Below are 22,427 nucleotides of genomic sequence, written 5' to 3'. Positions count from 1 at the left end.
AATGAAGCTAAAGCACGCCCTAGGAAACTTTTCAAGGTTTTGAACCAGTATTGAGATGCAAACCCTCGCCAATCCGTAAGGCCCGATGTGTAATATTTTTGTCCTACAAAAAAACATGGAAAATTACTTGTACCTAGATAACGCCCGAAAGAACGGTGTTTGTGTCCGATTGGATTTCAAACTATTCTAAGGCCAACGAAGTTTCTCTCGTTGTGTATACTTCTGAATACAACAACACCAGTGCCAACGACATCAGTATCAACGTCACCAGTATCAACGGCACTAGTATTAATAGTACCTATAGCTTTGACTTGATCTGATAATACTGGAGATGGGCTTTTTGTGGGCTTCTTTGCTGATATATACTGGAGTCCCTTATAGGGTGTACTGTCCTTCCGAATACGCGCGTGGCCAGGAATAGAACAACTGGACCATGGTGACCTTGTACGCCAGAAAGTCCTAGGTCCTAATCGACAGCCATTACTGAGCCCGTTCGTGCTGATTGTCTCTGACTTGGAGAGGGCCATGAGACATTTCATGTGAGCTGCCAGGTAGTAGCGCTGTGCTGGGAGCGTACAACAATCTGGACACTTAGGAGTGGAGCGTGGAATGAGCGGCTCTATGGCACCCCCGAGTTTTGCGCAAACTCCAACAACATCAACATGCCTGACGATCGCTTCCCAGGAGCTGAACGAGCTTTCTGAACCGGAAGCGTCAACCTCTCGCAGTGCGCTTCCTTGAAAGGGGGGGGTCAATGATTGCCATCAGCTCTGTCGCAAAAATTGTGTTGTGTCTAGGTTCCTCCCTTGTGTGGGCTGTCTGCACGAGAGACGTGTGTATTCGCAAGACAAGCTGGCGTAATGTTTCCGTGTCAGGCTCTTCGAGTCTACCCAGCACAATCACATCTCCCTTCATTCCGAGGGCGTCTAGAGCCGCTTGATGGCCATCATGTGCCGGCTCTGCAAACGGAATAGGGTTGGTGTTGTGAGGTAGTCTGGTGATGTCCTTCCAGTATATGTGGCAGAGGTGAAGGATCAAGCTGAGCACCGGGGCGAGCCATGCTTGCTTAGTCTCGGCATCGATAATAAGTGCGACTCTCCGTCGACATGCATACAGTGCATGCTTGTACTGCTGCGTCGGTTCAAATCTCTGTACATTAGTAGCGAACACCCAGGTTTTGATGCATTGCGGGGCGATGTTGAGGGGGCCAGCAGAGAAAGCGATCTGCGCGCCAGCTTCAACTCCCGTTTGGCGGAGCGTCCTGAAACGTTCGCCAGTCTGGCTCCAAGACATACTTGTCGCTTCAAGAAGCTCGCGAGTTCCAAGTAGCACATGCGCCTCCTCAAACCATCCGACAAAGCACTTCGAGCCTTGAATTTCAGACTTGTCTTGGAACCTCACCCAACTTTGTGGTATCGTCTGCAGTTTTTCTGGGTCTATGAAATTACCCTCGAAGCTTCAACAGCCTCAAAATGCCATTGGATACTGTTTGGTGTTTTGTACCACTCGACTGAAACCAGTGCTGTCGTGAATCCAAGTAAAACCACACCGTTGTCCAAGGGATAGTAGTTTTCTACCGATGCAAGGCGAACCATCATATCGAATGATACTTCGAGGCCCTTCCCCCACTCTCGACGGATGTTATGCCAAGCTATGACACTGGTACGAAATAGTTTTGTCCAACAATTGGAAGAAGTAGAGAAGGTGCCATGGTACCATTCTTCCAGTGGCTGGAAATTACTGTTGATTTCCTGAGGTAGAAGATCACCAAGGGGCGGCTCGATTGTGGTCGACCTGAACATCCTCGTACTAGTGTTTGCAGGTGTCGATGGAGTCGGTTGCATGGCTGTGCTGACCCACATCATTGCCTCGATAATGTTTCTTGCCTCGCTGTTAGCAGTACGAAACAAAACTTCTATGTCTTCCGTAGTTGAATATTGTATGCTAAACCCATCTATGTCGAGACGCCTCTGTATACGGAAGGGATCTTTGTGTCCTAAGACAGTTGGGTCTGAAAACAGAAGGTGTCTGATTCCAATATTCATAATTCATGGTGCAATATAACCGGCATAACGCCATTCCTTGTGTAGAAATTCGGAGCATGTTGAGCATTCGACCGCTTCATCGCCAGTCAGGATGACGAACTCGGATAACAACCCCAGAATGTCGCTTCCAGTAGAAGACGATGATGCATCTCGCATTTGCTTATAAAATTCAGGTATCTCCCACTGGCAACAAAAGTGACGTAGATGACTTTGCTCTGGAAGTCTCCAAGTCGGGGAACTTGACATTGCCAGCGAGGCCTGCTTTCGATGCTGTTTGAAGGGCATTGCTATACTTGGTACCTTGTGCATTGATAGCTGCGACATGCAAGACGGGGATTTTTGCAATGTAAAAATCTCCTTCCTCTGATGCATGCGGTAGGGCGTTGCTGTCTCTGTCGTCTTGCTCGTTGACATCCTGATCGTGTTTGGAGGTTATCGTAGTGGTCTTTGTTCCCATCACGTCTTCACGAAAAGATCCAAGATCCTCCTGCGCTACATGAAGTTAGATGGTGCCATTTGAACTCGGACTAATATACTGACTTTGACCCAGGATGCCCAGGATTGGCTTCTCGGTTTCAATCGTTTGAGGCTTTATGGAGCGTAGCAGGTCCGCTGCATAAGCAGCCGCCGCCACGGCTGCGAAACGTTCCCATCCCTTGTGCTTAGATGCATCAGAGTAGTCACAGATTCCGCGGAGTAGCAGACATGGAAAACGGTCTGTTAGACCAGCTGCCTCAGTCTCGAAGCATAGGTCGCCGGGAAATGCCCCGGCAGTTGCATTGTTCATGATCCGGTTCGAACTAGCAATCCGGCCGTGGTGAATTTTGGAACTATCTCTCTCCGCCAACTTTACGAGATGAGCTTGTTCACGAGGAAGCGCACTGTGATGATCGTCTCCTGTAGTCCCTTGAGAAACGCCAGACTCAGGGCCTGCCACTATGTGAAGGGGGCCGCGCATAATCTTGCAAATACGGCCACCCTCCGAGCGCTCTTTTGATCTTCCAATGCAGGCGATAATCGTCTTGTTTGTACTCAAGATCGAGGATGGAGACAGCTGATCGAATCGCTACCGGCGGTTGATTCAAGGATACCGGTTGCTCCAAAGAAGAATCCTCGCCTTGGAGTGATTTCCTGAGGCCAAACTGGAAGACTCCATGACTGCCAACCACAACATCACCGAGTTGTATGCCGTGCCTCGAGTAACGTGAGCCGCCGCCAACACCGACCAAAAGCCCAATGCGTATATTGGGAAATCTGCTCAGCGTACCTTGAGCCACTACCGCTGCCGAATCTGGCTTATACTCCCCGCTGAGTGAGACGGCGATCACGACATTGTGGCCTTTGATCTTGTTCGAAGCGCAGACAATATCATCTCTATCGTTTTTTGCAATATCAATGGGGGTTCGGTGCGTCTCATCGAGGAAAGTTTCCGCCGCGATGAACTCGATCAGGAGGCCTCATATCCAGCCGACGGTGTAATTTGTAACATCAGCCATGAATAGGGCTTAATCGTCGGTAGTATGTAGTGTCGTGGATACAAGGTCCGAATAGTCTACTAACGCACGGGAGTGATATCAAGGCAAGAAGAACAGAAAGGGAGGGGACGTAAGAGATAGACGTAAGAATGATGGGCAAGAAGGGGACGCAAGAAAGATGGGCAATAATGATAAGTATAGCAAACGATCAAGTATGCTTTGAGGAGCGAACTTGGATACGTTGTCTTTGTTGCCTTCTGTCTGCGTGATTGGGCTCTGGCTGTGTGATGTGGCCGTACGTGTGTTGATGCAGCACCTTGTAGCAAGCTGGGCCTTCGACAAATTTGATTCGTGTTAACATGGGCCGCCTGTCTCAGAACATCTGGGCATTCAACGGCTAGATGAAGCTGACACATGACATGGAGAGCCAACGAAATACAGCATATGGCTGTGCAAATGGTTTCGAGTGAAGGGAGGAGGTCCAGCCGACGGCAGCCCCGACTTATCCCACCTTCTCTCAGTCAACATACAACATGTACATAGTAATGATGAAGGCTTGATTTGAACCGCAGACAGGACTTCTGTGACTATAGGGTTCCTTTCCAACACTATACGTCACCTTAGGAATAATCAGATGCCATGATGCGTCTAGCTGGCAGCTGGTTAGAGTCCTGCATCAATGAGAGCATGGCCAGCAGAAGAAACGTCTGCCGCAAGAGACACGAATCTGGAGCTATGTTCTGCGAAAGAAAGAACCTTTACATGTACCTTATTAGCCGAGAGCTCTTCTGCGCCGCAAAACCATCTCAGCTTAGCAAGGCAAACTGTTAGGCAGAAACACCAAGACCAGCAGCAGCCTCCACGGTCGTAGGCCCCACCACCAACTTCGCCTTGACCTCCCTCGCAGCAGCCAACGCATCATCCAGCGTATCCAAAAGGTCCTGCACATCCTCCAACCCAGCAGAGATACGCACCGTCTCCTCCAAAATGCCATACGACCGATGAAACGCCGCCTCTTCAGGGTCCTTGCCGAACGCAAGCGTGTTATACGCCAGACACAACGTGCGGTGCGCGCCGAGGTGAGGGCCCGGGTAAAACGCCAGCCGGTCGTAGAAAGCACGCGCGGCGTCGACGGAGTCGAAGTCAACGCTCAGGAGGCATCCCGCGCCCGGTTCGGGGAGCTCCGGTGTCGGTTTGCGGAGGAATGATTTGTAGGTTTCGTAGTCTGGGAGAACGGAGGGGTAGAGGACCTTGACGACTCCCAATCCGGGGTTCTTGGAGGCTTCGGCGTGGAGGTGGGCGGCCATGGCGGCGGCGTTGCGGTTCAGGGCTGCGGTGCGTGGGAGGTAGTCCTCCGAGTTGGAGAGGAGGACCTCGGCGTCGGCGAGGAAGAGCTCGTTGTGATGGGTTTTGGACCAGAGGGGGTGAAGGGTGGAGTAGTGTGGTGAGAGTGGGTTGAGGACGATGCTGCCGCCCATGACGTTTGCGTAGCCCGAGAAGGACTTTGTGAGCGAGGAGATTAGGAGATCGGATTGAGGAATGATGTCGATGTTGCTGAAGGAACCGACTGTGTCGTCGAGCACGAGGATGAATTTATGCTTTTGGGACTACAAAAAGACGTTAACTTGGTACATCAATCCCTGATATCTGATGATTTTGTCACTTACAAGCTTCCTGATACGGCGGATATCAGTGCTAGCCAGGAGAGGGTTACTGGGGAACTCGGCGATGACATAGCTCACGTCTCTCCCAGATGCCGTTTCTGCGTCGAGCCAGGACTCGAAGTCGTCGAGGCCCTTTGTGTCGACAGGACCGAAATGCTTGTAGCCCTGCGGCGAGGAGTCTTGAAGATAGTGAACGGTACTGTGGAAGGCAATGCCGAGAATCACGACACTGCCGGGCCGGTACTCGAGCAGGGTCATATGAGCGGCGAAAATGGCGGCCATCCCCGTGGGATACAAAAAGACGTCCCGGGTCTCGACCTTGACCTGTTCGGGGTCGATCACGGCCCTGTGAAGGAGTCCGATGATACGCTCTTTTAGCTTGCGGTGAGCCTCACCCTCGGGGAGATACTCCGTAGGCGGAGGCGAGTCTCCTGCACCGTCGAACTCAACCTCTTTCAGAGACTCAATGTCCTCCAGGAGCTTTTCGGCTAGACGGATCGAGACGCCTATGCCCGGGTTCTGCCAGGCGCCAATGACGCCTGGTGTCTTAGGCATTGGATAGGTGACGAGGTACAGGCGCACGTCACCGACATCGACGCACCGGTAGCCTAGGTCGTCGTCGGTCAGGACGTGCTGCTTTCTGTGGGGATGAAGAGCGTGGGCGTGGACGGTGGCGAAGGAAGCTGGTGAGGTGAAGAAGAGTGCTCCGTGGCCTTCTGGGGGTTTGATCTTTGCGCAGATGGCTATGAGTGCCTTGTAGGGGTTTGTCAGTTATGTTCTCAAGCATGGGAGGTTCTTCACATCTGTGGTCTAGAGTAGTGTTGTTGATTTCAGGGCGGTGTGGTTTCATGGATGAACAAGACTGACCTTGGAGACGGGCCCGAAGGGTCCAAATCTGGGATATATGTGCACCACGCGAGCCATGGTGGCTCGATCTCCCTCTCGAAACTTGATTGCATTTTCCCATCCTGGAGCGTAGGTGGTTATCCCATACTGAGTCTCTGGTGGCACGCAATGCCCGAATTCAGCGTTGGGTTTGAGTACGGGCATTGTCAAAGCTTGGTCTACGGTGAATATTTGACAAGTATGTCGTAAGGACTGAGCTGCGTATAAGTGATAAGTCTCGAACACGGGTGTTATGACATCTCCGCGGACTCAAGACCGTTGGACCATTTTGAGGATCCCGACGTCTTTATCAATAAGACCCCGCGTCTAGCGTGCTCCCAGGAGGAGCTTGGAGAGCTTCGTGAGGGGCAGCTAAGACAAAGTGGAACTCGTTTGTCGCCAATCTTGTCTTACTCTTTTCGCAAATGCAGCCACTCGTTGTTAGTTTCTTCAGCCTCTCAGCATCTCGGGCAAACCGCATGTAAGCCCTACGCCAAATTCGAGCTCGACATCATGCTGACAAGTGCCATCTTTAGTGTCTCTCCAATTGCAACCTGGGGGATCCGGCTAAAGCATCCTTGTGCTTATTTCTCTAGAATTTCTGGCAGCATAAGCATTTCGTGGTTTCCAATGCAATGGAAACGAGACTTGCCTAAATAGGCAGGTTTGGTCGACTCTTATTGATAGGCTTGAGTGAGGAAGCTTTTCAAATACCCTCTCAAGAGTGGGCACCAGTCAATATTGCGTGTTGAGTGATATCCTTGGCAGGGTGCGCTGGATTGACGTGAGATTCGGCTACCTGGCCTGGCCATATTAGATTGGTGTTGGGCTACGCGCCTCTCGTGTCTTTCTCCATTGGATGTCGTCGGCCGCTACAATATGCCAAACTTGGTTTGTCGAATGGTGTTGCTCACCTACCGCAGTTGGGGCCTTCACTTGCCCGGAGTGATATTGAGAGCTCTTCCGGTTTGGAGCTTGTGACTAGGAACATATCCAGATTTTGGAGGACGTATCCTTTCAGTCGGGTGTTCACCCTCTCACCAATTATTGGTTTCACGACGGCCTGTGTGAGCATGCTAGGCCGAGAGAATGTATTGTGATACGCAAGGGCTGTTGGCTCACTCGATACCCACGGAAGAATTAGGTAGCATACTGTTCTATGCACACAAGTATGAGGGTTGCGAGTATCGATAATAAACCCTACACTTAGATGAGTGTTCCATCCTTTCACTTACCTAATATGGTGTACTCAAGTACAAAGGTAAGTAAGCTTTAGGTGAGTATTCAGAAATGATTTTGATCTGACTACGTCTTGAAAGTATTCGTCTCGAGTGGTTCATCCAGCCAGTACCTCGAGCTTGGAGCCATTAACCCGCACTGCGATGGAACGTCCTCCGATCTCCGTCCCCTCACAGGTACCAAAGATGAAGGAGTTGTCAACAAGCAGCGTCCGTTGTAGTCGATGGCCGAGCGGTATGATTCTAGCAAAGAACATATGTTGGCTCATGATCCTACATAATGCCATGAATAGTTTTTTTTTTTCTTTTTTTCTCAAGGTCGCGGGTTCGAGCCAAGATCGTCCCGCCGGACCGCTTCCGCAGCCGTGTAAGATATCGACTTACTCGAGCTAGCATGAAGAGCATGAGATAGCCAAGCACACTCACTTATCGTCAATTATGCCGTTGGAGGCCTCGGTGGCACGTCGCGATTACGAAGATTGGCCATCGAGTCCTTACTCGCACCGTAAGTCACTCTGATGAAGTTGCCCGCCCGCAACTTTTATCCGCCCGAGTCCGCGCTTGCGTCGGCAAAAGCTGTGATCGGATCCTGCGGGCGAGGCCTCCGTCACGAGATCACCCGGTAGCTGGGATGACCACCACTCTAGACTCATGGCAGAATTTATGCGGCATGACTACGTTCCTAGCTCGAACATGTGATCAGGGTACCCTAGCCTGACAGCTCCTTGTGATTAGCGACTGTGATATGTTCAAGCAGGAATTGTGTATGTGGCATGAGTGAAACAAAGTTCCCATGAATGAGCGAAAGCATGAAATGCAGCCAAGTGAGACGGCCTTTGAAGAGACGTTTTGGCCATTCATCGAGGGTGTCAGAGAGGATGACAGAAGCGAGTAGATATTTGAATCTCTACCCAAGTAAGCTTGAAGAACATAGTCTGCCGAGCGTAATTCTCGTCTTCAACATGTAAGAATAACAGGTCAGTGATTGATCCCAGAAACAAAACAAGCGCACGGGAAGAACAGAAAATCCCTTGGCTGCCGAAAACATAGAGGAATTAGACGACTTCAATCAACGGACGAAAGCTTATCCCAACGATGCTCCCACGTGATAGTGCCAGAACCCCCCAGCACTGTTGCCAAGTGGGCATACGTCAGGGTGGTCAGGGGTCGTGAGGTCGGGCGGTCTGAAAGCCCAGATGCCAGACGCCAATCCCAATCCCCAATTCACCCCCAAATCTGCCCCACTCTCAGGAGGTGACCGGACCGTCCAAAATTGTGCCACGCCAACACTTCCCTACCTTAGCTGACCCTAGCAGCAGTGCGTGAACGCAGGACAGGTTTCGAAACCACCATCCACCAACCACCACCACGTTGTCACTCTTTTTTATTCCCTCTCTCGTTGTCCTCGGTGTATCCGCAGCCCGTCTCGTCACTTTGCATTGACAAGCCTATTCATTCCCACCTCTCCCCGAACTAGCCGCTTGCCGCCCGTCAAAACCCGCGCCTACCTTGCTACCTACTTATATCCCCCGTCATCATGCACTCCTTTGCGCCCCGTCTGCTCTCCCGAGCCTCTTCTTCCCCAATCCGTTCTTCTAATATCCTCACTTCCACTTCTCGCTCTTCTCTTCGTCTTCAGCAGCGACTCCCGGCGCGTCGCTTCTACTCCTCGGAACCCCCCAAGAAGTCTTCTGCTGGCGTCAAGTTCTGGCCTTTCCTCGCTGTTGTTGGTGCCGGTAGCTTTGCTTACAAGCTCCTCGTCGATCAAAGAGCAGGTAAGCTATCCTTTGTCTAACCCTCAACCCTCCACGGCAGCAGATTTCTTGGCCCTCCCGACAATATCGAGTCACTTTCATCAACAAGACGAGCACGAAACCCAAAACTTCAACCCTTTGAACAAATCATTCCAAGCTGTGCAAACCACAAGACTGAGACTCAACTGACAAAAAACCCCCCAAACAATAGAGATGGCAGCCCTCCCCGCCCCCGAGGCAAAGCAAGCCCTCCCCTCCCCAACAAAGTCGACCCCGACCTTCTCCCCCGCCGACGTGACAGTCCTCTTCGTCCTCGGCGGCCCCGGCGCCGGCAAGGGAACCCAGTGCGCCCGCCTCGTCTCCGACTACGGCTTCACCCACCTCTCGGCCGGCGACCTCCTCCGCGCAGAACAGGACCGCCCGGGCTCCCAATTCGGCCAGCTCATCAAGGACTACATCAAGGACGGCCTCATCGTGCCCATGGAAGTCACCGTCCAGCTGCTCGAGAACGCCATGACGGAGACGATGAAGGAGAACCCGGCCGGCAAGGCGGCCCGCTTCCTCATTGACGGCTTCCCCCGCAAGATGGACCAGGCCGTCAAGTTCGAGGAGGCCGTCTGCCCCTCCAAGCTGGTGCTGTTCTACGACTGCCCCGAGGACGTCATGGAGAGCCGTCTGCTCGAGCGCGGCAAGACGAGCGGTCGCGCTGACGATAACGCTGAGAGCATCCGCAAGCGCTTCCGCACGTTTGTCGAGACGAGCATGCCCGTCGTGGATTATTTTGAAAAGGAGGGCCGCGTAGTCAAGCTCGATGCTACGCCTTCGCCGGAGGACGTCTACAGCAAGACGCGCTCTGAGCTCTCCAAGCGCTTGGGTATCTGAGCTTGAAAGGGGGGATTGGTTGTTACTCCTGCAGCAGCAGCAGCAGAGTTGCGGGTACAGCTTCGGACGAACGGGAGACTACGCGCACCTTCCTTTTGGCTACTTGGGAGTGAGTAAACATCAGATGGGAAGGCCTGGAAGGATAAGAGAAGGAAAAAAAAGACAAAATCAGTGCCAAAGGAGTGGTAGAGAGGGTGTAGTTTGTTTTGCGTAGACTCTAGAAGAGGGTCTCTCGCTGTGTGTGCTTGTATAAGAAGTTTCGGAGTCTAAGAAGATTCCTTTCTCTTTTGTCGTCTATTGTATATCTAGACATGTACTATTGAGATTCTCAACCCAAACCCTCAAAAAAAAAAAGGCGGAAAAAAACTCGAGTATCAAACATGAACTGCTGGTTCACACCCTCTTTAGCCCTCATCGCCCCATGCTGGTCCTGCGGCTTCTACCATCACATGTCCGGGTAACTAGTAGACGTGATTAGTCGTGGATACATCAGAGCTCTCCGTACATAATAGTCCGTCAGTTTTTCAACAGTAGGTAGTCATCAACCACAGAAATGGAGCAAGATGGTGTCAAGATCAAGCAGGATAAAAAAGACGTCTGTATCGTAAAATCTCTTCGTTACGCCGGATTCATTCGGGGACTCCCTAAATAAGTGGTTAAAAAAAGACCTTTTGCTTTTCTTCTTTCCCGCGATGCAAAGCAGCAAAGCAAGTCATGGTGCCAGCGTTGAAAACTCGGAAAAACCATCCCTTTTTTCCCACCACTGTTCCATGAAAACAAAAAAAAGCGTTGCCCCCAGCTCTAAGGTATGGGAATCCGTGCGGGTCCCATATACGGTCCCAGGGTCGCCTACTCTTCTCTCTCTCCCTGTCTCTCCTCGCCGTAATTACAATAAACACGAACGAAGTTTCCTCTCTCTCTCTCGCTCCCCTTTGGCCCCCCTAAATCCTCTTGTTTCCACCTTCGCCTTAAAGGTTGGTGTTCGTTTCGGCTCTTGTATTCCCGCATCCCGCTTTGAATCCCCGTAAAAAGCTGCGTGGATTCTGCGAGGCGAGAAATGCCGTACTAAGCGGGAAAAGGCAAGTTCCTCATCAACATACTAGATTCTATGCCTCTCCGTTTAGTCGTCATCCTCCGTCCGCTCCTTGGGCTCGCGCGGCTCTCTGGGCTCCCTAGGCTCACGGGGTTCCCTGGGCTCCCTGGGCTCCCGCTGCTGGTTGTTATCGCGACGTCCCTGGCCCCTCTGCTGACGGCCACCGTCGCGACCGCCCTCACCGCCGCCCTGCTGCTTGCGCTCCGCCTCCTGCGCCTCGCGCTCCTTCTGCGCCTTGGCGTTGGCCTGCTCCTTGCGGATGACGTCGTACAGGTTCGAAAATGTGCCCTTCCACGAGTCGAGGCGGGTGGCGAGCTCCTGCCATTGCCGCGTGCCAAAAACGCGGTAGGTGACCTTGTGGACGAGGAAGACCTGGTCCTGCTGGGAGAGCTTGCCCTCGACGAGGCCGGCGCGGATCACGTCAATGGCCCACATCTCGACCTCCTCGGCGGGGACCTGGAGGGCCTTGGCGACGGCGGCGTACTCGATGCGGCGCGAGGTCGTCTGGGCGGCGAGGGAGGCAAAGGTCAGGAGGCGAATCTTGCGGTGGAGCTTGTCGTGGTCGAGGTTCTCCTTCTCGACGAAGCCAGAGTGCTCGTCGTTGAAGTCGTTGTAGTCCTCGAGGTCCTGCTCGGCAAAGACGTCGAGAAGCTGGGAGTAGACGGGGTGGGTTTCTGAGAGGTTCTGGACCGAGGGTATGCTGCGGATGTCCGTGAAGAGGTAGTGTGTGTTGGACAGGAGGGCGTCGCGGACGGCGCGGAGGGATAGTCTCTGGGCGTCCTCGGAGCCGATCTCCTCCTTCTCGTCGGCGTCAAAGGTGCGCAAGGCCTTGAGAATGTACTCGTAACTCTCCCTATCAGAGGTGGCACATGCTGTCAGCACTCGTCCAAAATCTCGGGCTATCAAAAAACTCACTCTTCCTTGCCAGCCTCCTTGGCGACCTCGGCAATCTCCTCGTACATCTGTCTCTGGAACTCTTCGCCAGTGGCCCACTCTTCGAACCAGCTGGGGAGGTGCTTCAGGTAGGGCTGAACGGCATCGTACATGGCGTGGGACTTGAGGAAGCGCAGGATGGCCATGAAGACGTTGAACCGGATCGGGTTCTCGGGCGCGATGAGGTTGAAGACGGTGCTGAGGGCGTTGAGGCTCAGGCCGACGCCGTTGACGGGGCTGGAGGCGATGGGCTTGCTGAAGGCGCTGCACAGAGCGGGCAGGTGCTTCTTGGGCTCCTCGGACTGCAGGACGAGGTGGACCATGAGGTTCGAGGCGGCCGTGAACTCCTTCTCGGGCACCGACGACAGCGCCGCCGACTTAGCCACCAGCTTGCTCAGCACCTCCTCCTTCTTGGCCTCGTTCTCGACCAGGGGCTTGATCTCGTCGGCGATGTGGAGGTACTCGGCCATCTCGCGGGCCAGCTCCTGGAAGGAACCATCGACGAACAGCAGCTGCGGCTGCGCCTGTTGTTGCTTCGCTCCCGCCGCCATGATTGCTTCCGATGTGGTGTTCGGGATTTTTTGGAGGGTCGACGACGAAGAGAGGGGGTGGGTGGGTTTCGAGGTCGGTGGTTTATGCTGTTGATCGGGGGGTTGGAGAGAAAAACCAAAAAGAGGAGGTTCTAAACCCGGGAAAAACCAGACGGCCGAAAGTGTGAGAAAGACAGAGAGAGAGAGGGGGCGTGTCGTTTGAGAAAACGGAGACAGGGGGTCGGTCTGTCGTGCGGTGAGTCCTACTGCTTCGATTTGCGAAGGCCGACTCGTTCTGCGTCGTCGTTGATGGAGGGGTGGTGGTAAGCAATTTTTTCTGCCACTTTCGCAGTTGTGCGAAAAACCGTAACTGGGGCCCTAGGCGAAGGCGGTGAGTAAAGCGGGGTGACAGTGTTCAATGTCGGGCGTTTCGCCAATGGCCATCTACATCACATCATTCATCATGATTTGCTGGAATTTGGGTCAAATTCGATTCAGCAACATTTTCCAGTGACACAATCTGAAATCATTATCATGATCTTGCTAGAAAAGTTGAAAAGCGTTCACGTGGCAGAAAACAAGGTGAGGACCCGGTGAGGACATGTCGTTGTTTCGGCCCCACGCCGTCAATCTGGTCCGCCGGTGCGACCCGCAGCAGCCTGGCCACCCTGTATCCTTCCGGAGCCGACATGTTGGCGGGTGATATCGCGCCCCCTTGGCTCCTTGTGCCCGGCATACCGCCTATCTACTTACACTACTTCCCCTACAAGTGCTGAGAGCTTTGCTGCACACTTACCGAGCTCTTGCGAGTCTACAATCACACGCACTTGTCGTTAGTAGAGCATATTCCACAGGGAAGTCATTTATGTTGTTTAAGCTTATTATTGTATTGGGCCGGTGCTTGGATCGAAAACAGCATGAAACTCCAAACTTTTGCCCGTCCATTCCCGCGCATCTGTAGAGGTCGTCCAATGCTATACTGCACAACCTTTCTCCCCAAGCCTGTGACACTACTGAAAACAATGACTATTGGTGTCGCAAGCATAGTGTATGCCTGCATGGCATCAGGAAAAGCCAAGAAACCCAAAACATCGCCGATGCGGTCCTCAGACGCACCCCATAACCCATGCTCCCAAAAAACGAACCGACAAGAAATTATACACAACATTACTTCCCGCCATTCTTCTCGGCACTGGCGATGTCGTTCTTCGAGTATATGCTCTCCCCATCGGCCCCAAAGAGTGCCTCGTCGCCCTTGCCGCCCATCTCGACGAACTCACCCACGGCCCTCTGCGAAGTGGGGTCAACCTCCTTCGGCGTCATCTTTTTCGTGTTCTTAGCATAAATGTTGACGGGCTTCTTGCTGTCTCCAACAGGCGTTCTGGTGGCCACCTGGACCGAGTTCAATGAACTCAAGAGCGTACGTTCTCTGGCCATGCCTCGTCGTTTAACGTCCAAGCCTTGAAAGCCGCCAACGAGGCCATCAGTGCTATCGTTGACACCAGGCTGATTCTGAGTCATCCACGGGTGGTTGAGACATTGGTCCACTGTGAACCGACGTTCGGGGTCGACGACAAGCATAGAATCAATCAGGTCAACTAATTTGGAGCGTCAGTTGTGGTACAGAGAAAATGCACTTCCAAGACACTTACGGGCAGGGTCGCCAACAGAATCCCAGTACGGCGAGGGATAGTCGAACCGACCGCTTTTGATCTGTTGCGACAGCGTGAAAGGGAAGTCCTTAGAATAGAGCTCGTCCGAGAAGGGCGGGAAGCCACACAAGCAGATGTATAGCACAACACCCAATGACCAAATGTCTACTGCTTTCGTGTACTTTCTGTGTCTGCCCTCGGCGAGGATCTCCGGCGCCACATAACTCGGCGTGCCGCACAGGGTGGTCGTGAAGGACTCTTCACCAATAATCTTTGCCAAGCCGAAATCAGCCAGCTTGACATTGAGTTCCTTGTCGACCATCAAAATGTTCTCAGGTTTGATATCTCTGTGAACGATGTTGCGATCGTGCTGTTACACGTCAGCGCGCAGCTCAGTATTTGCCATGATGTGAGACTCACCAGATATTTGATGCCCTGGAAAAGCTGCTTGAAGAGCTTGCGCGTCTCGTCCTCACTCACCTTCTGCCTCATGACGATGAAGTTGAACAGCTCGCCTTCGGGAGCTAGCTCGAGGACCAGATAAACGGCGTTACGTTCATTGAATGTGTCCTTCAGGCAGAGGACGTTGGGATGACTGACGCCCATGAGAACAGCAATCTCTTGCTGCAAGCCCTCCTGCTTCGATCTCTCCTCCATGCCGGGTGTTTTGGTGAAGATCTTCACGGCGTACCTTTGGCCAGTAGATTTTTCGACACACAAAAACACTTCGGCAAAGTGACCCTTGCCCAGCTTCTCGAGCAGAGTGTACTGACTCAGAAATGCACTAGATTGCCGACTCTTGGGGTACCGGAAGATGAAACGAGCCTTGTCGATGACAGCAATTTCGTCTTGCTCCTGGAGCTCTCTCCGCTTGTTTCGGCCCACGATAGCTTCGTTGACGAAAGTTCCGTTGCTTGACAAGTCCTCCAAAATTGCGACAGTATCACCGCCCTTGTTCTCCGTGAAGATTAGGCAATGCCTGTTGGAAATGATGGGATCGTCCACGACGATGTCTGCGGGTTGTCAGCACCACCACGGCTACGCTCGAGAACGGACTGCAGGCTTACCGCACTCGGGATGACGGCCAATCAAGTATCCGCCCGAGGCAACTCCCTTGATCTTAGTGCGCTCGTATGCCTCTTCTTCCTTTTGCAGGGACGACTTCCCCTTCTGACCGTTATTCGCTGACTCTTTCGCCTCGAGAGCATCTGGCAAGGGGCAAGCAGCTCGCCTCTTCATGACGACGACTTTGCCATATTTGGTATCGAGCGGGAACAAGTATCCCCATACGCCCTCCTTCACCTCGTCCTCGACCTCGTCCGAGAGGGCCTCCTTGGTCTCGTGGGCATACTGCGAGAAGGCCTGGGTAGCCTCCTGCGGCGGTGAGGAGATGTTATTAACGATTTGTGACGTGTCCTCCTTATCGCGGTGGTTCACCTGGCTGGGGCGTCCTTCCGGGGGTGTGGCAGTGGGCTCCTTATAGACCTCATCCGAGTCGCCGGACCTTGTGACCGGCGAGGGAAGCTGGTGCTTCTTAGAGACTGGCGTCTTGTGCTCGGGTTCCGGTGATTGCCTGTCGGAGCGGCGGGGCTTCTTCGCATCCAGTTCGTTTTCTGGCAGAGAACCCTTTGGAAGGGAAAGACGATTTAGGATTGCACACCAGAAGGCCGGACAAATCAGTAGACGACTTACTCTAGTTCGTTTCAATTGACTCTTTTCGGATTGAGGAGGAGCCATGGCCTCGGTTTGGCGAAGACTACGGTCTTACGGGATTCAGCTCGTGGAGTGGGATGTCGAAGGCAGCAGGAGGGTAAAGCAGGGTAGGTAAGGTGGGAATGGTTACGTCGTCGGTGAATTAATGGATACCAGGTATGTGTCGATCTCTGGTTATGACAAGCTAGTACAGTATGGTAACCCTCTGTTCGGCTAAACGATTTGTGCAGACAGAAGGTCTTGGGATAACGTGTAACGTGAGTGATTGTGAATGTTGTAACGGATTGGGTGATGGGAAGATTGGATGTTGGAAGTGTTGCCTAAGGGAGAGATGTGAAGGATGGCGAGGCTCTTCCCATTAATAAAGCAGCTGCTCAGGAAAGCCTGGAAAGGCAAGGCCCGAGGAGTGAGCGTGGAGTGCAGCCTGGAAAATGGAGGAGCTACTGCGCACCGCGGCCTGCGTATTGGACGGACCGGGAAGTCAGTTCCCTCAAAGTGGAGAGGGGGGAAAGGTGAGGGAGGTGCCTCGAGGTGTTGAGCTGGTGCAGGTGCAAGTGCAAGTGCAAGTGCAGTGGTGCTCAAGCTACGGCCAAGCCAGGCAAAAAAGTGGAAGAACCAACCAAATGCCCCTGGTAACGGACCTGTGCAAGCTGCCGGGTGCCGTCAGGTTGTCCCTGTGTCCTAGTGCCGGTTGCTGGTGCTTGGTGGTCCTGCTTGGTCTGTCCACGGGTGTCCTGTGTCCTGGTCCTGGAGAGGGTCCCGTCCGTTGGGCTGGGCTGGGATGGGCTGGCTGGGGGCTTGCTGGATCCGTCACCCGGAAGGTAAGTACTGAGGTGAGCTGAACTGTGAAGACTGGACCGCCCCAGAGTCACCTTCAACAGCTGGAGGCAGGTTGACACTGTTTGACAGGGCCTTCCTTCCCTTTTCTCGGATCGAGGACCGTGCCAGAGAAAGTGGGTCCTCGAGGATCGAATGACTGTAGCGACGGGATGCAGCAGTTGCCAGTTGGGTACGCTGCAGCCTAGACTTGCAGTCATCGGCTGTTTCCTTGCGACCTCTTCTTCCTCTCGCCCTCTGCTAAAAATCAGGGATCCAAGGGGACTTCCCCTGCTCAGTCCTTTTTCCGTTCCTTCTCGTTTTTCGAGTGCCGCAGGGCGTAGGTACCTATGCAGATCTGGCAGATACGTAGGTACACAGATACGATAGATGAGGTAAGAGGGATGATGTGAAGTACTTCTTAAAGGCAAGGTAGAAGAAGTAAGGTAGTTAGTTGTTCACCAGGTCGCTGTGAATCGAAACGACGAGCGTAATGGTGCTTCCGCAACCAAGAATACCGTAATACGAGGACGACGACGATGGAAGAGACTGAATTGCAGAACACTTCAAAATCTATTTTTCTGGAAATGGAAATGACTCCCATCCCCTTCCATATGAATACGCCGCCCAGTCCAAGAAGCGTGGGCAAAGTGAACCGCGCCCGCGTGAGACTGATAGCTCTCTCTCTCCCCCTTCCCTCCCGCACTCCGCCTCTAAGACGAACCATGTGGCGGAAAGAACCAGGTCTCATGTGAGCCATTCTTTCCTCAGCAAACCTCACCTGCACACTATCCCCATGTTCGCCTAGGAAAGGGGCCCACTCAACCACAAGCAGATGATTAAGGTAGGACTGGTAAGTAACTATTCACAAATCATACAGCCGCTATTGCCCATGCCTTGAGGTACGCTACTTTCCATGATCGAGATTCCCATACCATGGTCACCGACTCGGCGCACCTCGCCAAAGTTGGTTCTTGACATGCGGGTTGCCGAACGAGCTTGATGCAAACACCCGTTCTTTCCCCCATCTCGAGTGCCCAAAATTGAGACATCCCCATCATGTGCCTTCTCCAGCATCTTAGTGATGTTCCCCTCCAACCCCCTTTGCTCAGCCCATTTGGTCACTTTGTAAGAATAGGTACGCATCCCATCGCCTGCTTGGCTAGGTATACCGCAGGTGTGATCCATCCCCCGCCGAACCCACACGTGAGTGGCTCACCCGCCGCCCAACGCCTCACTCACAACTCGGTTTCTCCGTCTCCCTGGCTGTCAGTGGCGATAACAGTTCGGCCTCAAACGCCTCATTCACTCCGGCTACCGTATGGCCCACCAACCAGCCGAGATATGCCATTTTACTTTGTATTCATCATTTCATTACTATTACTATCCATACACACACAGACAAGCACGCACACACACCGGCCGTCTCTGCACTCTCCAACCATTGGCCTTTTCCAATCGAAGACTACTCCAATGATGTACCTGACCGGCCCGTCGCTGGCGTTTGTCATCGAAAAGAGAACTCTGTACACATGCTATATGTGAGAACGTGGTCCCGTGACTCTCCTCATGGTCGGCAACGAAAACAGATAGCCTCTCGCCTGGTAGAAAACAGGCCACCAGACCCTTCAAAAGCAACATGGCTTCTTCGTAATGACAGTGTCAAAGCTCGCCAAGCATCCCATCTTCGCCTCCTTGCCAGTGCCAAGATGTTTCATCCGTCGTCACACCCAGAGTCATCATAATCGTCTGTTGATAAGTGAACTTCAAGAGAAGACCTGCGCCTCGCATGCAGTGCAAAGGCAAGGCACATGTTGAGTTGTCCCAGCCGCTCGAGACAGGTAGGTCGCTACCTTTCCGGAATCGGGCTCTTGGCCAGACGTCCTCCCGCGCTCACTCTCTTCTGTAAACGGGCATCTCTCTCCCGCTGCAGCTTTTCGTTGGGACTCAGATTGCCGGGCAGTGATCCGACGCTGTCGTTTGAGAACCCAGTGCTCCGTCCTCGTTTTTCTTCAATGTACATTTGCGCGCTCCGGCTCAAGGGGAAGGCTGGCATCGTCAACGGAACTTCTGCGCCATTCTGTAGCAGCATCTCTGCCACAGGGAATGGCACCGTTCTGTCCGTCTCCGGGGGCTGCCCAGGAGTAGGAGAAGGTGACGCAGGATCGGCGGCCGCCAACGCTAGGAAAACGGCGTGGGTTCCGCGAGACCTGTCCGTGACGTTGGGACTTGCCCTCAGAGCCAGAGCATATATCACTTGCTGAATCTCATTCTTCTTGATAGCCGCCAGTAAGGTGTCGTCGGGATTTGGATAACGCGAAAGTGTGGCTGAAATCGGCTCAACGTAAGCCCTATCCACGTACTTTGCTGTGATGAATCGTAACCGCATCTCTCGAGTTGCCTGCGGTGTCGGCTTGAACCCAGGCTCGAGCTTCGATTCCCAAATCATGTTGGACACTCTATTTCCAACAAGGAGTAATAGCTCGACAATATCGGAGGTGAAGGAATTGATGTCCAAGGTGAGGGACCGCACTTTGCTGATGTGCGTGCCGAGGGAGCGATGAATGCCACTACATTCAATACACAAAATAATGGCCAAATTAATTGAGACCCATTCGACTTTTGTGCCCGACCCGCAATCGGCGCACCAGCAGTTTCCTTGGTCGTTGTCGCGCAGCAATTGAAGCAGCTTGTCGGGGTTCTCGTCAAAACTCGAGCTGGTCGATCGATGCGTGCTAGGCCGAGCGCCCACAGTAATTCGGCGTACGGGTGCGCTGTTTGAATTCGCGTGATTGTGATGGTGACTATTGTGGCCAACAGATGGGCTCTTGCCGGTGAGGACTGAGCCAATATCTCTCTTGATGTACCCTGAATCGCTTGGCGCCGACTTGTCTCTCATGATACGGCCTTCGACCGCACTTTGCAACGCATTGTTGATAGACGTTATCCAACTATTCATGTCTTCTTCTGATGTTGCTTGGTAAACTCGTTTGAACTGGGGCGTAATGACTTCGAAACAAAATCGGCGTTCGGCATTCCGTGCTTCCCTTACAGATGCCATTCTCAAGTCGATTGGATCGTTGTGCAGATCAAGCCTCTGTTTCCAATTGCTGTACTCTGAGAGCTTGCCCTGATCGAGAACAATCCAGAACCTGCGGCTTGTCAGAATGTAAAATGCTTTGGGAGTTCCCAGTTGAACTTACTTGTGCCAACCCTGTTTATTCAGGTTGCGCGGGTCAACATGATTGCTTCCGCCCTTACTAAGAGACCATAGCAAGCCTTCTTTACGCTGAGTGCTGCTGGCACCGGACGATTGTCCGTAGTCTTTCTCCTCCAAGTCACGAATTCCTTTGAACTTTGAGGCTTGAGCAGGACTTCCAACAGAAGAATTACCAAGACTGCCAGGGGACCGAGATAGCTCAGGGGAAGCCATTGAGAGGGAAGGATTCGAACCCGAAGACATTGCCACCTTCAATTGCGATCCTGTGCTGTCGGCACGACCTAGATCACTGTCGGAAACATACGCATTTCCATTTGAGCCCGCAACCGGACCACTGCTTGTACCAGGTACTGGGACGGGATCAGGCTCATTGTATGGCTGGTTGCTTTTCTCGAGGAGTCGTCTCTTTTCTTCACGCTCCCGCCTTTGGTACTGATACTCCTTATCGGCCTCTTGTACTTCGCTTGAAAGTGCCTCCAATTGGGGTAGAAGAGTGTCAATCTTTTTCGCTGCCTCGAGGAAGCTCTTCGTTTGAGCATCGGCATACCGTGTGAGGTGGGACAGAACTTCTTGTTCTTTCCGACCGCCATGCAAGTCTTGCATGAAACTCGAATAGTCGAAGCGCTTGAGCTCGAAGTTGCGACGTTTGGTTTGATACTTTGAATCACTCTCTGCCAGTTTCTTAGCCTTGACAGAATCGTGACGCTGTCCGAGATATCTTGAAACGTAAGCATAGTAATCCTTGCTTTCCTCCTCAAAGTCACGCTTCTTGGATTCGGCTTGCTTGATGTCCACTGTGTAGAATTTGTCCAGTGGATCGATCACAATCCGCTTGAGGTTGACAGTGTTTGTCCGCTCATAAGCAAGAATCTCCCGGGCAATCTTGTCAAAGTAGTGTTCAATCGCTGGCTGGACAGCATTGGCGTTTGTCGAGGAGGCTTCCCGAAGAGTATCAATGAACTCGGAAAAGTTCTTGTTGGCCTCCTGCTGTGCCTCATGTGCTTGTTTGGCCATCTTGAGCACGCGCTTCATCTGCGTTCGCATGTTACCAGTCTTCTGCTCCAGCGATTTGATTGTCGCCCTGAAGACAGGTCCATCGTCTGGCACAAGAACATCGTCGGTGGGTTTCGGGCATGCGACGTCTACCTTGATCGGCTCTGATGCAGACTGGGGAACAGGGAGTATGGTGGTCGATGATGTATTGCCCGGCAACGGCGACAAGGGCTCGTCTAATTCGGCATGACTGATCCGAGAATCCACAGACTGAGACGAGGCGACGCGGATCTTGGGAGGGGCGGTCAGGAGGAAGGGAGGGGATGGCGAATTTGGGTGGCTGAGCGGGTAGACTGGGTCTAGAAGAAGTCAGCTGCGGGCCGCAGTAGGAAGAAGTGCGAGCGAAGCCTTACTCGACACCCAGTATGAGAAACTAGCCAGAGTATGGAGACAGTGAGCGCGAGGGTCGTACTCGACGAACTATGACGGGGTCAGCGATGCTCTTTGCCATGGTCCGTAGTTAACGTACGCTGCAGGAATTCCTCCATCCACCACCCCTGTCTTCAATGCTCTTTGGCGGTTTCCATTTCCAGGTCCATTCAAAGGAGACGGAGGGAGTGCCACCTGTCGCAAAGTCGCCTACCAACTCAACGTTGGAATTCTTGTGTAGGTTCGGGTCTGCGTGGAACTCGCGGGTTACCAGATTCTCTACTTCGCGGGGTGTAGAGGCATAGACATAGGTCAGCCCGCTGATTTGAGTGTCGGTCGTTGCTACGGTGTCAGTGCCACCGTTGGTGACAAACTGCTGGCCTTGACGAATAACGAAGGTAAAGGTGAAGACTAGCTCATCGTCTTGATTGAGCTTCAGTATGAAATTCGGGACGCCGCCGGGACTCGTTATGACTTCGGTGTCCTGCAAATGCGATGATCAGCGCTGTCACTGTGAAGTAGAAAGAGCCGAGGGAGCCTGGTGGTGCTGATTGCGCCGACGAACCTGAACAAATTCTATGGGACTGCCGTCACCTAACGGACGAGAGGCCGAGACTCTGGTGGCGGGGAATGAATTGGGAACGATGTTTACGGAAGAGCGTCTTCGCGGGTTGGAGATGACGAGAGAAGATATGGATACTGCGACGAAGAGTTAGCAAGCGGGTGCGCAAGGCTGCATGCATGAACAGGCAAGGCAGAGACTCAGGCAAGCAGAGAGTAAGGCAGGGGGAGCAGAGGGCGGGAGGTCGCACGTCGATTCTGGTCTCTAAGATAGAGGGTAGCCCCGTCATCGGGCTTGCTGCTGACGATGCCCATGATGAGATGTTGAAGTTGGGGTTAACGGCGCATGGAGATGTAAAAGGTCGCAGGTGAGGCAGAGGCAGAGGGGGCGCCTCTTTGGTGGTCGGCGAGCTTCGCAGCGCGGGGTCGCAAGTTAGCCAGGATCGTGAACATTTGGCGACACAAGAAGAGGCCAAGCCACAGCCACGGGCAGGCGGTACGGAAGCGCGGACTGAGCAGCCAGGTTCGAGACGCTGCGGCTGCG

At 53.1% G+C, this 22,427-nt stretch overlaps 7 protein-coding genes across 7 annotated transcripts; 1 reads left to right on the top strand and 6 right to left on the bottom strand.

The window, feature by feature from the left end:
• Positions 1-304: 304 nt before the first annotated feature.
• BDP55DRAFT_658786 (uncharacterized protein) lies at positions 305-1,272 on the bottom strand. Its single transcript, XM_060574503.1, has one exon. It carries the CDS (start codon positions 913-915, stop codon positions 715-717), a length of 201 nt encoding a protein of 66 aa, XP_060431282.1. The 5' UTR covers positions 916-1,272; the 3' UTR covers positions 305-714.
• A 1,275-nt stretch (positions 1,273-2,547) lies between these two features.
• BDP55DRAFT_740106 (nucleoside phosphorylase domain-containing protein) lies at positions 2,548-3,541 on the bottom strand (the record flags this gene model as incomplete). Its single annotated transcript, XM_060580409.1, has 3 exons — positions 2,548-2,951; positions 2,983-3,487; positions 3,518-3,541. The coding sequence occupies 3 exons, from the start codon at positions 3,539-3,541 to the stop codon at positions 2,548-2,550; spliced, it is 933 nt and encodes a 310-aa protein (XP_060431281.1).
• An 806-nt stretch (positions 3,542-4,347) lies between these two features.
• On the bottom strand, positions 4,348-6,234 carry BDP55DRAFT_692653 (cystathionine gamma-synthase; the record flags this gene model as incomplete). The annotated part of the gene is made up of 3 exons (XM_060577145.1): positions 4,348-5,127; positions 5,188-5,937; positions 6,052-6,234. The coding sequence occupies 3 exons, from the start codon at positions 6,232-6,234 to the stop codon at positions 4,348-4,350; spliced, it is 1,713 nt and encodes a 570-aa protein (XP_060431280.1).
• Positions 6,235-8,844: 2,610 nt separating this feature from the next.
• Positions 8,845-9,943, top strand: BDP55DRAFT_692652 (UMP-CMP kinase; the record flags this gene model as incomplete). Its single annotated transcript, XM_060577144.1, has 2 exons — positions 8,845-9,082; positions 9,273-9,943. The coding sequence occupies 2 exons, from the start codon at positions 8,845-8,847 to the stop codon at positions 9,941-9,943; spliced, it is 909 nt and encodes a 302-aa protein (XP_060431279.1).
• Positions 9,944-11,063: 1,120 nt separating this feature from the next.
• Positions 11,064-12,520, bottom strand: BDP55DRAFT_692651 (PCI domain-containing protein; the record flags this gene model as incomplete). Its single annotated transcript, XM_060577143.1, has 2 exons — positions 11,064-11,889; positions 11,952-12,520. 2 exons carry the CDS (start codon positions 12,518-12,520, stop codon positions 11,064-11,066), a joined length of 1,395 nt encoding a protein of 464 aa, XP_060431278.1.
• Positions 12,521-13,347: 827 nt separating this feature from the next.
• BDP55DRAFT_80973 (kinase-like domain-containing protein) lies at positions 13,348-16,046 on the bottom strand. Its single transcript, XM_060581233.1, has 5 exons — positions 15,844-16,046; positions 15,219-15,777; positions 14,572-15,164; positions 14,152-14,521; positions 13,348-14,097 (listed from the first exon to the last, which is right to left on the bottom strand). The coding sequence occupies exons 1-5, from the start codon at positions 15,886-15,888 to the stop codon at positions 13,667-13,669; spliced, it is 1,998 nt and encodes a 665-aa protein (XP_060431277.1). The 5' UTR covers positions 15,889-16,046; the 3' UTR covers positions 13,348-13,666.
• A 2,483-nt stretch (positions 16,047-18,529) lies between these two features.
• BDP55DRAFT_727013 (PH domain-containing protein) lies at positions 18,530-22,198 on the bottom strand (the record flags this gene model as incomplete). The annotated part of the gene is made up of 6 exons (XM_060579234.1): positions 18,530-19,832; positions 19,884-21,252; positions 21,307-21,373; positions 21,423-21,806; positions 21,888-22,021; positions 22,135-22,198. 6 exons carry the CDS (start codon positions 22,196-22,198, stop codon positions 18,530-18,532), a joined length of 3,321 nt encoding a protein of 1,106 aa, XP_060431276.1.
• Between the last annotated feature and the right edge of the window lie 229 nt (positions 22,199-22,427).

The sequence above is a fragment of the Colletotrichum godetiae genome (genome assembly GCF_030913485.1).
Source record: "Colletotrichum godetiae strain CBS 193.32 chromosome Unknown BDP55scaffold_14, whole genome shotgun sequence".
NCBI lineage: Eukaryota > Fungi > Ascomycota > Sordariomycetes > Glomerellales > Glomerellaceae > Colletotrichum > Colletotrichum godetiae.
The sequence above is the reverse complement of the archived record's forward strand: the minus strand, read 5'-3'. Positions and strand labels throughout refer to the sequence as shown.